General features: G+C 46.5%; 1 protein-coding gene across 2 annotated transcripts in view; it reads left to right on the forward strand.

Moving 5' to 3' along the window:
- CAPN3 (calpain 3) overlaps nt 1-11,878 on the forward strand; it is a 60,192-nt gene extending 48,314 nt beyond the window's left edge. For both annotated transcript variants that reach the window (XM_065403985.1, XM_065403984.1), the window contains exons 20-24: nt 358-426; nt 3,077-3,155; nt 5,940-6,056; nt 9,012-9,070; nt 11,852-11,878. In XM_065403985.1, the coding sequence (XP_065260057.1) occupies nt 358-426; nt 3,077-3,155; nt 5,940-6,056; nt 9,012-9,070; nt 11,852-11,878 (351 nt within the window). The remainder of the gene's footprint in view (nt 1-357; nt 427-3,076; nt 3,156-5,939; nt 6,057-9,011; nt 9,071-11,851) is intronic.
- The last annotated feature ends 727 nt before the right edge of the window (nt 11,879-12,605 follow it).

Raw genomic sequence — 12,605 nt, forward strand, 5'->3', positions numbered from 1 at the left:
ACTTAGCTGGCAAGTTAAATTGGCAACTTCATGTGTAAATTTCCACATTTGAAACTATTTGAAAAGACACCACTAGAACACCTCAATCCTACACGCTTTAAAAGATCTCTAGGAGGGACCACCTCTCCTACCAAATGCAGGAGCTCTGTACCTAGTGACAACATTTTATGAACATGGAATTAAATGCAATTCAGAATTAACAAAAGGGTTCATAAAGTACTTTTCAGTACTATTCACCCACCTCTAATAATAAGGGAAATCCTGAATAGGATTTATATCCTCTTGAAGTGGACTTTGACCTGAGTTTTGATAACTTTCTCTTAAAACATTTTTTTTACCTGAACTCTCACATCACAGACAGATGGTTCAGGGAAAATAAACTTCGAGGAGTTTCGACATCTCTGGGATAAGCTGAAAAGCTGGCAGGTATTGTTGAGAATTTCTTGTGTTTTTCTTATTCTGTACTTCTTCCATAGAGGCAATGTTCACATAACGATTCCACCAAAACAGTTCTCTTTCTGAATCCCACAAAGCATCTACTCACAGTATAATACAGTGGTTCTCAACCTTTCCAGACTACTGTACCCCTTTCAGGAGTATGATTTCTCTTGCATGCCCCAAGTTTCACCTCATTAAAAAAATTATTTGATTACAAAATCAGACATAAAATATACAGCACATTTACTGAAAAATTGCTCAGTTTCCCATTTTTTACCATATAATTATAAAATAAATTGATTGGAATATGAATATTGTACTTACATTTCCATGTATAGTATACAGAGCAGTATAAACGTACTTGTCTGTATGAAATTTTAGTTTGTGCTTGCTTGGCTAGTGCTTTTTATGTAGCCTGTTGTAAAACTAGGTGAATATCTAGATGAGTTGATGTACCCCCTGGAAGACCTCTGTGTACCCCAGGGGTACACATACCCCTGGTTGAGAATCATTGGTATAATAAACAAAAGTACAATACAAATCATTAAAAAGAAACTGACCAGCCCCAACACTGTATACAATCTGACAAAGCAAAGAACACAAAGAAATCAAATGGTCCCAAAGACTACCCAACCCATAAATTAAAGGGATTTTTCCCAAATACAGAATCACGGTGTATGAGGTAGGGAGGGAGAAGAAAAGAGGGGAAAAGCCAGGGTTACACCTCAAAAGTATCATAGATAGGACAACCAAGAGAGATGGAGCTTTAATTATAATTAAGGCTAAGATTTAGTCATGTGTATTTTTAGTAAAAGTCATGGACAGGTCTCGGGCAATAAACAAAAATTCACATTCTGTGACCTGTCCATGACTTGTACTATGAATACCCCATATTCAATTGTAGGTGCTCGGGGGAAGGAGGGCGGCCCGGGGCCAGGTGTCTGGGGCTGCCCGAGCAGCAGCAGGTGTGGCTGGACCCAGGGCCACCCGAGCAGCAGCTGGTGCGGCTGGCCTCGGGCCCATCCCAGCTGCTTGGGTGGCCCTGGGGTCAGCTGCACTGGCAGCTGCAGAAATTACGGAGGTCCTGGAAAGTCACTAAATCTGTGACCTCCGTGACAGACTCGCAGCCTTAATTATAATGTTTAATTATAATTATAATTAAGGCTACAATTTTGTCACGGAAGTCCCGGAATCCGTGACTTCCAGGGTCCTCCATGACATTTTCTGCTTCAGCCCCAGGGCCGTGGGGCTGGAACCATCAGACAGCGAGGGCCCCAGAGCTCTTAGCTGCTGCACACGGTGCCCCCACCCCCAGCTGACAGTCCCAGAGCTCCAAGCCACAGTGGGGGGTCCCCGCAGCTCCCAGACCCCAAGGCGGGAGGGGTGACCCCTCAGTTCCCAGCCGACACGGACGGCTGGGGAACTCTGGAGCCACAGCAGCAGTGGGTGCTGGACCCCCCACTCCCCATTTTGTCACAGTTTTTTTTTGTAAAAGTAATGGACAGGTCACAGTGTCCCATTAATTTTTGTTTATTGCCCGCGACCATGACTTCTGTCCCTAAAAATAACCGTGACAAAAGCTTAGCCTTAGTTATAATCTAAGGGCAGTCAATGAGGAGCTGTGGTAGACCTCTAGAGGGGAGTTCCACAGCCTCCCTCTAGCCTGGATCTGACTTAACTGAATTTAGGCTATGTCTACACAGCCCACAGCAACAAGCCTCCCATCCTCCTCCGTGCTAGTATTCACCTAGCAGACCCACCTGACAACCCTGACAAGATGTGAATATTGAGCAAAAGGCAACTCATCAAGTGTTTAAAGTTTAGATTATAAATAGCTTCTGTATATCAAAATTAAGGCGCTGAATTGTTTACTGGCAGCCAATGCAGTTTACAGAGAAATTTGAGTTATGCAGTACTGAGCAAAATAGGTTTGTTTTTTTTTTCAGCACCTCTCATGTGCTAGATACTCCAAAGCGTTTGCAAGCAGTGAGGTAGATCAGTGGTTTTCAACCTCTTTTCATTTGTGGACCCCTAACATTTTTTGAATGGAAGTGCGGACCCCTTTGGAAATTTTAGACATAGTCTGCGAACCCCTAGGGTTGAAAAACCACTGAGTTAGATGATAATACAGTGATCATATAAGCAAATGTAACTATCATTATGTACTCTGTAATGGCTCACCCAGAGACTTGGGAATTGCAACGTGATTTATATAGAGAAAGGGTCTATTAGTCAGGACACTGGGATTATTTCCAACTTTTTTTAGTAAAGGGCCCTGGATCTTCAATTTCTAACTGGGCAGCCAAAAGACATAAGAAAGAAGAGCCTTAGTACAACTTCTCATCAGAGTGATAGCCCCTACAATAATGCAGCACCCCTTACAACTGCGCTGCAGTGTCACCATTCTTTACCTCAATGTGTGTGGGGGGGGAAACACACGACTTTCACAGACAGTCATTATTCTTCAACTAACCACCACTCTACTCTGTATGGAACTCGTCTAGCCTTTGAAGCCTAGATATCAGAGTGCTAGGGTGAAAATCATAGCCCTGCTCAGCGGCCAGCCTTCCCCAATCATCATTGTTTTTCTACAAAATGACCAAACTTTATTCCTGATATTTATTTTTTTCTTTTCCAGAAAATTTTCAAACATTATGACACAGATCATTCTGGCACCATTAACAGTTACGAGATGCGTAATGCAGTCAAAGATGCAGGTATTGCACAGTACTCAATGCCAGGGATTCATCTGAATCCACTCCCTCTTGCTCTCCTCTTGTTCCTACCCTTCCTGTACCCATATAGTAAAAATGAGAAGTACAGTGCAGCCTTTTAAAGGAATACGCCCTAAAAAACCTGGATACTGAGCTTTTGTCCTGGACAGATTTTCACATGTCCAAGCTGCAAGGAAAACACTTTGGGTTTTGAAGACTGAATCTTCTATTCAGCCAGTTCTACCTTTCAGTGGTAAACAATATTTTGCCTTTCCTGTGCACCCTGCATCAAGGATCTCAGGGAGCTTTACAAGCATTAATTAATTGCCTGGCACAGCTACCGAGCTTTGTGCAGCTCCATGTGTGACATTTCTCAAGAGGTGGAAGTCACCTATTTCCCCCAGGGTTCCCACCAATTAGTGGCAGCTGGTGTGAGGGAGGCAGGGACCTGTTCCCAACACACCTCATAAGCACGGGAAGGGAGGAGGCAAAGAGCAGCAGTGGGCATTACTAAGCCAGTGGGGGGACGTTCCTGGGCCATTGACACAGCAAGCCTGGAGTAGCCTGGGAGAGTTGTTGTGGGTGGAATCTGGGGCAGCCTCCCTTATTCAGCCCTCCCCATTCCTGCCCCATTTTGTCCACTTCACCCCCTATCCCCACATTCTGTCCCCTCTTATCCCCCACCCTGCCCCCCTCCACCTGCCTACCTGCTCCTGCTGATATTGCTGCCACAGCCCCTTTCCCCTCCTCTGAGTCTGGGCTGAGGGCTCCCTCCTGGCTGGCCAGATACTGACAGGCAAGAGAGGTCACCTGGCTGCTTCCAGCCACAGTGGCCCCTGGTGACCAGGAGGAACTATAGTAGCTCTTTGCCTACAGCTTGCTCACAGCCCAGCTGAGCACAGGGGATGCCTGCTGAGCTGCAGGCAGGTGGGACTAGGGTTGCCAATTTTAGTTGGATGTATTCCTGGAGGTTTCATCAAGTGACATCATCTTTAATTAAAGATCAGTCTTTAATTCCTGGAGACCACAGGACAATCCTGGAGGGTTGGCAACCCTAGGTGGGATGGGGTGGCAAGGTGCATGATACTTGGTAGCCCTGCCCCTGTGAGGTAGGGAAGTGTTATTGGGGAACTCAGAATCTCCCACCTGCTTTATATCAAGGGAGGAGATGGTTTGCTCTTTAGCCTTTCACTGCTTATATCAGTGCTGTCCAGTCTTAGTAAATGAAGCCTGGCCATTTCCATAACCCTCATCCACTCAGTGTGGTATTCTGTCCCTCTCAGTGGGGGCTGGGTCACATAAAGGTTGATGAGCTGGTTGCAGGCTAAGTTCCCTCTAAGCTGCGCGGCCGCACAGCAGGCTATCAAGGGCTGTGTAGGGGCCTGGACTGGAGAGGAGAGAGGTAGGGGGTATGCAGGGCTGCGACAGGGAGAGGCGCCTGGCTCCTGGCCCCGGCTGCTACGGTGAGAGAAGGCTGGGGGCAGTCCTCTCTCCCTGCCACAGCCCCCGGGGCAGCCTGCACCCCAAACCCCTCATCCCCAGCCCCACCCCAGAGCCTGCACCCCCAGCTGGAGCCCCCTGCACTTCAACCCTGTGCCCCAGCCCTGAGCCCACTCCAAACCCCTTGGCCCCACCCCCGCCACCCATCACCTCCATATTGGTGCACATAACAAAATTCATTCCGCACATGAACTGTCCTTGCCCACCCCCAACATAATTAAACATGCAACATAATTAAATAGAATTCACCCTGCAGTCCAGGTGGCTGCTTTCTCTCTCCCAAACTCATTAGCATACCTGCTTCTAGAGAGACTATACAGGCCCTGACACATTCCATTGCCAGTGACTGCTACTAAAGGAGGGAGAGTATTTCATCATTCAGAAACTCATGAGCCTTGTTATGAACCTTAATGTGAAGACGTTGGTAAATTATCTACATCAACGTTTTGTGCATTGCTCAGGCAGCTATATTTCAGTTTTGGCAAAACCTCAATCATGGAATTTTGGTTTTACAAGGACAAATAAAAAAACTACACCTGGGTTTTGCTTTACATGCTGCAGGAATACGGTACATTTTACAGGTTTCTCATTCTTGCTAGTAAAATTATTAGCCTAAAATAATATTCTTTCTTCTTTAAATAATTCTTGCCTGACTTCTTAAACTAGGAGAGGAATAAAATGTAAAATAAACTATAAACCCATGCTTAATATTGAAAGCCCACATAGTCTGTATGAATATGCATTTAGCCAGCCCCCAGCAATGCCCAAATCCATGTAAACGCCTCTAATAAGCCAATCTGCAGCGCTGGTTGACTAACTGCACATTCCTATACAGTATGTAGATGGGTAATATTGAGGCTGGGGTTTGTATGTTTTAGTCATTTATTTTTTGCCACTGTACAGTTTTATTGTTGTAACACCTAGTTTCCTCACTGATCCCTGTCTGAATTTTTGTTACTCCAGCCCCTTATTTCATCAGGTCTAAATTAGATTTTAAATTCTTTGGGGCAAGGACCTTCTCTTCACAGCGATAATGGGAGGTAATGAGCACACTTTTGCCACTTGAAACAGTAATTTCAAAATGCTGTTTCCTTTTAAGAGAGTAACCTGACACAATAAAGCTTCTTGCATTTTTATTTTTCTTGGGTCACTCAGCTTGGACCTTTGGTATATGGTTAGGCCCAGGAACTGATGACTCCATACAAAGCTTTTTCTCAGTGTCAGTCTGGTACCGGAACCGTGCCAAGAGCTGAAGAACAGCTGTCTTCTGTTTCTCTTCCTTCTCAGGATTCTGCCTGAACAAGCAGCTCTATGACATCATTACAATGCGCTATGCTGACAAAAACATGAACATTGACTTTGACAGCTTTATCTGTTGCTTTGTGCGACTGGAAGGAATGTTCAGTAAGTGCCAGTCCAATTTTTACTGTCCTTCTTCTTGTGCTATTCCTCTCTCACACAGGAGCACGTGGTCCGTCCCAAGCAAAAATTGCTCTGAAGCTCTACTGAAAGCTTAATATCAGTGACCATTATGAAAATTAGCTGATTTCAATAATGAATGTCATCTGTTCTGCTGCAGTGCTTCTCTGTTGTAAGCTATGAGTCTCAGGCTCGGTAAGCTCCCTCACACCAGTGGCTGTTTTATATTCATTAGTAGGGTGACCAGATGACCTGTTTTTAAAGGGACAGTCCCGTATTTAAACCCTCCTGCAGGTGTCCTGACTTTTTCAGGCAAAGTCAGGCAAATTATCCTGCATTTTCTGCCTCCCCCCATCAGTACTGGTGGATCCTGCTGCTGGCCAGATCCCTGCTCGCCAGCCGCCCACCCACCCCCAGCAGTGAGTGGGGGGAGGAGGTCCAGTGGCTGATGATGGAGGTGGGTATGCAAGGCTGGTGGCAGGGCGAAGCTGCAGTGCATGGGGCTGGCTGCTTCCCCTGCTGGTCCATCAGCGCATCCCACCCCGCGTGCCAGCTCTCAGCCACCAGAGCCCGCCCCCTGCCCTGTTTCTGGCCGGTCCTGGCTGCATGCTGCAGCAGCTGATAACTACAGGCAGGCGCCAGGCAGCGGCCAGTTACGTGTCGCCTCTGCTGCCCACCCATCGGCCCTTTACATATGCCTCCTTTCGCTGTCCTCTCCCTGCTTTGCCCTTTCTCCCCCTAGCTCCGCTGCTCCTCTGTATCCCTCGCCCCCCAGCGGGGCACATCCTGCTCCCAGCACTGTGTGGAGAACCAGCCCCCAGTCGGAGCGCTCAGCTCACCAGCAGCCTGGCCGGCAGGCTCCTTCCTCCCCTGAGTGCCTCTGGCTGGGCTGGCACCCCAGGAAAGCCCAAGACCCTCCAGCCCAAGGTACTGGCCAGGAGGCGCCAAGCCCTGCATGTGCCAATGCCCTGTGCAGTGCGGCACAGTCTCCAGTCTCCACCCCTCAGCTAAGCTCTGGAGTTGGGGGAGGGAGCGATTTCCAGCCTGTTCCTGCCCTGAACCTGCTGGCTCCACAGCAGCCCCCCGGGCAGGGGCTTAGCACCCTCTTCACCCCCCGCCCTCAACAGCCTGGGGTCCTGCCCCCAGGGAGCGCGGGGCTGCTCCGTCCCCTAGGCACCCTCCCCTGCTGAGCCACCTCTCCGGCTGGTTCGCTGAAGCCCCTGCAGTCAGGGTCCCTGGACCCTGGTGCACAATGCATCCTGAGGGCTTAACCCCTTTGTGCCTGTACTGTAGCTGTGGGACAGGAGGCAGCTGGGTTACGCCGGGAGCCAGCAGCAGCCTAGAGGTGTTAGCTGCCTTTCAACACTGTGCAGGCAGGAAGGGATAAGCTGCTTCCAGCCATGGCGGGGGCGGGGGAAGAGAAGGGAGGAAGAGATGAGCTCTGCAAAGACACAGGCCAGGTCATCCCTTCCTCCTCCCCTGCGGTTGGAAGCAGCTCCCGTCCCTTCCATCCTGCACAATGCCAAAAGGCTGCTGCTGGCCATGTTCTGGTGTGAACCCTGGCAGAAATTGGGGGGGGGGGGGGGAGCATGTGACCTCATCTCCCTCCCCCCAACCCCGCCTTGGGAAGATGCGGCACCAGGTACCGGGAGAGGCGGGTCCATCCCAGGGCCCCAGCCAGGCATGGAGAGTGGAGAGCACCGGGCAGGGAGGGTCGGATTGGTCGGTCACACACACACACACCCCGCCCCTGTGTGAGAGAAGGGTATGGGTGTGTGTGTGCGGGGGTAGGGGTGTGTGTGTCACCTCTTTCCGTGTGAACCCTAAAGCCTTAAAGATAAGAAGGTAAATAAAAAGAATCCAACTATGCAGTATTTCATTTTAATTGGGGTTCAGTCAATGTTGATGTTACTTTGAACATTTGTACTGCATAGTTCTGACTGATTGCCATGAACTCACTTGAATACGAGTAATTTTACCAGGTGTCCCATATTGAGCATAGGGAAATATGGTCACCCTATTCATTAGTAATCCAGCAATGTAAGATATCCCATAAATAAAGCTACTATTGAAGGCTATTTGGTAGCTACAACTGGAGTGAAATGCAGCTGCTTAATATCATTAGCCGTAGGGAACAGTTTTTCAGCATCTTCACTTCTCTTTCTTTCCAGCTGCATATATGGGTACATTATTATTGGGTATTTCCTCTCACTCCTGTGTGCCACAATAGCATGGTCATCCTTGCTCATAACTAACTGGCCCTGTATAAATCCAGCTACTAAAGGCAGGAGGGCCCTCAACTATGCATTTTGCTTCCTTCACTGCTCTGACCATTTGAATCTGTTGTGCTACAGTATGTGGTGTGAAGCTGATATATTATCTCAGTGTTTCACTTGAAGGATGTGATTATGGGGTTATATGTGAGGTGGGTCAATGTGTTGTTTTAATAATTTCACATATGGGCTCAAGGACTGTGACATGACAGGCACAGTGTATAAATCCAAAAGAAAATAATGACAGGTTTCAGAGTAGCAGCCGTGTTAGTCTGTATCCGCAAAAAGAACAGGAGTACTTGTGGCACCTTAGAGACTAACAAATTTATTAGAGCATAAGCTTTCGTGGGCTACAACCCACTTCTTCGGATGCATCCAAAGAAGTGGGTTGTAGCCCACGAAAGCTTATGCTCTAATAAATTTGTTAGTCTCTAAGGTGCCACAAGTACTCCTGTTCTTTTTTTAAAAGAAAATAAGTAACTGTGCCTTGTTGACTACAGCTGAGGAACAACGGAGCAAGGACACTTAACAAGCCCAGTAGCTGAATAACTATCAGCACAATTCTATACAACAGATTGGGACTGTAGTTTGGTTTGTTACACACAGGATGGCCTTCACTTTATCCATAGTAATTGTATGTACTTTGCATTGATTTGTCTTTTCTTAGGGGCATTCCACGCCTTTGATAAAGATGGAGATGGTATCATTAAACTCAACGTCTTGGAGGTAAATAATTTTACTCAGGTATTTTTCTTGGGTTATGGTCAGGTTGAGCAATTTTGTTCTTACTCTTTGTCACCCTTATGCTTAAGGGAGTCTTGTCAGAGTTAAGCTGACATTACTGTCCAAATGGTAAGATAAGAGACTCCATAACGTCTGCTAGAGAGTTTGCTATTGCTATCAATTTTACGTGGAAGATGCTCAGATACACAGTGACGTATGGCAGTATAAAAGCATTAGTTCGATAAGCTAAATTAGACAATCAGAATGCAACCCAAATCTCTTACAATTTATCATTTAAAGTGCATCCAAGAACTTTAGAAGTTTACGAATCAATTTAAAACTAAAAACACCATTTAAAATATTTTGGACAATAATCTCCTACCCCAATAATCCTACCCTAAGGTGGTGCCTCTCCCTAGTTCTCAAATAAGACCTCACTATTGTGGCATATGTACTTTTAAAAAAGTTCAGCTGACAGGGTCAGTGTTCCATAGTTTAACATGCATCAGCTGTCTTAATTGACTTGGAGAGAAAATGAAAATATATCAAAGGAACAAGGAACGGCGAGAAAGGTGGCTAAACCTGCAATGTTTATCATTTTACATCTCAGGTGAGGCTTATTGTACTATAGTTACAAAGCTGTGATATATCTTTCTACAGTGTATATCCTGGAATGGAGGCAAAATAAAAGGTTAGACCCTATCAAGGATTTGACTAGATAACAGAAGAAAAAAATATGGCTGAGAAACTTTGCCTATGACAGCTCTTCTTCATCTTAGTGTATACATTTAAACAGCCTTAAATTTTATTTTATCCTGGGACAGTTAACTACTAGCTTCACTCCACCTTTATGTAGAGTAGGCCAAAAAAAAGTTATAGTGCAGTTACTCTAAGGACTTTTAAGAGCCTGTCTGAAAGCACGGTTTCAGTCTAAGCTTCGGGCTTGAAACACCTAGACTTCCTGTCATTACTGTCTCAGATGACAGCAGGGTGAATTTAGCCCTTCACCCTTTAATGGTATGTAAAGTGAGGTCCATGCATTCTTACTCCATGCAAGTCATTTGGGTAAGATTTAAAAAAACAACATAAATCAGAAGGTGCATCTGCCCTGGGTAGACATGGGGATCCCCTGAGACTTTGCATTAGGAGAGGTGTTTGAGCAAGTAGCATGGGACAAAATTCAGACCATTGCCACTGCCCACAATGCTGCATAACATAATGAGTGTTCCTATTGGGTACCGGGAAGCGGGCAGGTGCAAGCCTACCCATTGCTAAAGGACCCTCCCCCAGCCTTAGGGGAGGATCCACAAGGTCCAGGAACTCAAATAATTACGGGGGACAACCAAAAATGTAACAGGGGCAGGTGTGAAGGTCAAAGGGTCAAACAAAGGGAACCTGAGGGGGACACTGAGCAGAGAACCCCGGACAACGCCCACTGCTCCTTGAAGGTGGCAAGGGAGCCAGCAGACACCGCCCAGAGGAACTCTGCCCGGATGCGTGAACAGAGGGAGGACCGGAAATAGGCCCCACAGTCGCAAAGAACCTCCTCAGCCAACATCCTCTCCCTGGTGATGTAGTGAGTGTTAGCAGGCAGCTATCCTCCAACTCTAGGAATGGCTGCATTTCCATGGCTCCAGCTGTCTTCTATACCGTTTATGAAGTATTCTGGGGTGAAAGCTGCTAGCTACCTATAAATATATCCCATTTACATTACTTCATTTTATAACCCTGGTTTTGATTTAAATTGTGAGGGGAAGAAGGTGGGGGATGCACTCTACTCTTAGGTTTTGGAAGTCACTATTATACCGAGTGCAACTGTAACCTCTCATTCCCAGTCTTGATATCACCATAGAACCACCTAAAATGCATTTGTCTTCATCCCTTTTGGGTTCCTGGGGAGACAGATGAGCCTAGTGGGGATCAGAAACTGCTATGTGATGAGGGTCCAGCCAAATGGACTAGATATAAGCATGATTCTCTATGGCATGGGCCTAAATCTAGTCCCACTATTATTTGGAATTCATGTGTTTATGAGCCCTTCTAGAAGTGGTTGCTATCACAGGGCATGTTTGGGGAAAGGAGACAGGCTCCAAAGAATGTTCTCCTCCCCTCAGATTGGCATTTTTGGGAGGGGTGTGTGGGGGTGGGTGTGAAGAGAAGAACAGCAGGGGGAGTTACCAAATCCCTGTCCTCACTGCTAGAAGTTCAGCTTTTGTCAGGGATCAAGAAAACTAGTTAACTCCTTTGCCTTCCCATCTGTGCATTTACATCACAAAATTCCTGGTGCAGTTCCTTATAAGCAGCTGGCCCTGGGAACAACACATGGGGAAAAAGCAGCCAGTCCCAACGGAACAGCACACATGTGGATAAAAAGTGAAAGGACGGGGGCCACTTCAGCTGTGTGTAATGAGGAACTATCTGAACATTAGTACATGGCTGGCTAGTGCGGCAGAGGCAGGAGAGGGCCATACCCATGAAAGGGCAATTGCTGAGAGTGAATCTTGGTGTGTGAGGAACTAGGCTATAAGTCTTATGGGGCTCTGAATCACCACCAATCACTAGAGAGATTCTACAGACCATGCCAAAGTCATAATCATCCAAATTCTTAGTTTAAAATGTGGTCTCTCTCTCAGCAGTTTCATGTTACAGTTCATAGAAACAAGAACTGGCAGTAACAGAAGGATCATCCATTCTGAGTTTTGTTGTGTGAATGGCAATGGTCTACTGTTCTCCAGTCACGTTGAAATCACTTCTATTGCTACTTAACTTTCACTCTTCTTTCAGTGGCTGCAGCTCACCATGTATGCTTAAATTGACCTGGCCTCCCTCCCCTTGTGCATGAATACTGCCCACGACTCTCAGGATTTGTTGGAAGCAACCAGCTTCAGAATATGAAGGACTTCCCAACACAGCTGCCTCCCCTGCTTGGAGCCACAGAGCAAAGAACGATTGTTACCCAAGGCAACTTGCACGTTCCAATGCTGAACTCGAGGAAGGCACAATATAAAAACAGATGGCAATACCCTTTAGGAAAGTGACTAGAGCTCACTACCTAAAAACTAATCTATTAATGCCTCCCTGGCATTTTACTTTTGCAACAAAGGTTTAACTTACTGATGACCAAACGTAAGCATTTTTGGCATGGTAAGGTTACTATCAGTCACTCCCCACACAATGCACATGCCTTTCCGCTACTATGCTGGCATATGGAAAATATTTTCCCTACCTCTCCAGGGCTAGTAATTCCAAGTCAACTGTTAGTCCTTATGCAGGACTAAGTCTGTATCTGAACTGTCACCCATAGGCACCACTGCCATCTTCTCACTCTTCGGTTCCTCTGTTCTAATTCTGGTTTCAGTATTGCTAGTGCTGCTTCTTCACAACGGCGTACTCAACCATAAATCATACTGATCCTGTGTTTTTTCCTGTGATGAACCATCTAGTATTTTTCATATAATGGCTCAGTGGGCCAGTGTTGATGTTGTTCAAGAACATAAGTGATGAAGACATTATGGATATGTCTACAGTGCAATAGAAG

Source organism: Emys orbicularis, chromosome 4 (genome assembly GCF_028017835.1).
Source record: "Emys orbicularis isolate rEmyOrb1 chromosome 4, rEmyOrb1.hap1, whole genome shotgun sequence".
NCBI classification, from domain to species: domain Eukaryota; kingdom Metazoa; phylum Chordata; order Testudines; family Emydidae; genus Emys; species Emys orbicularis.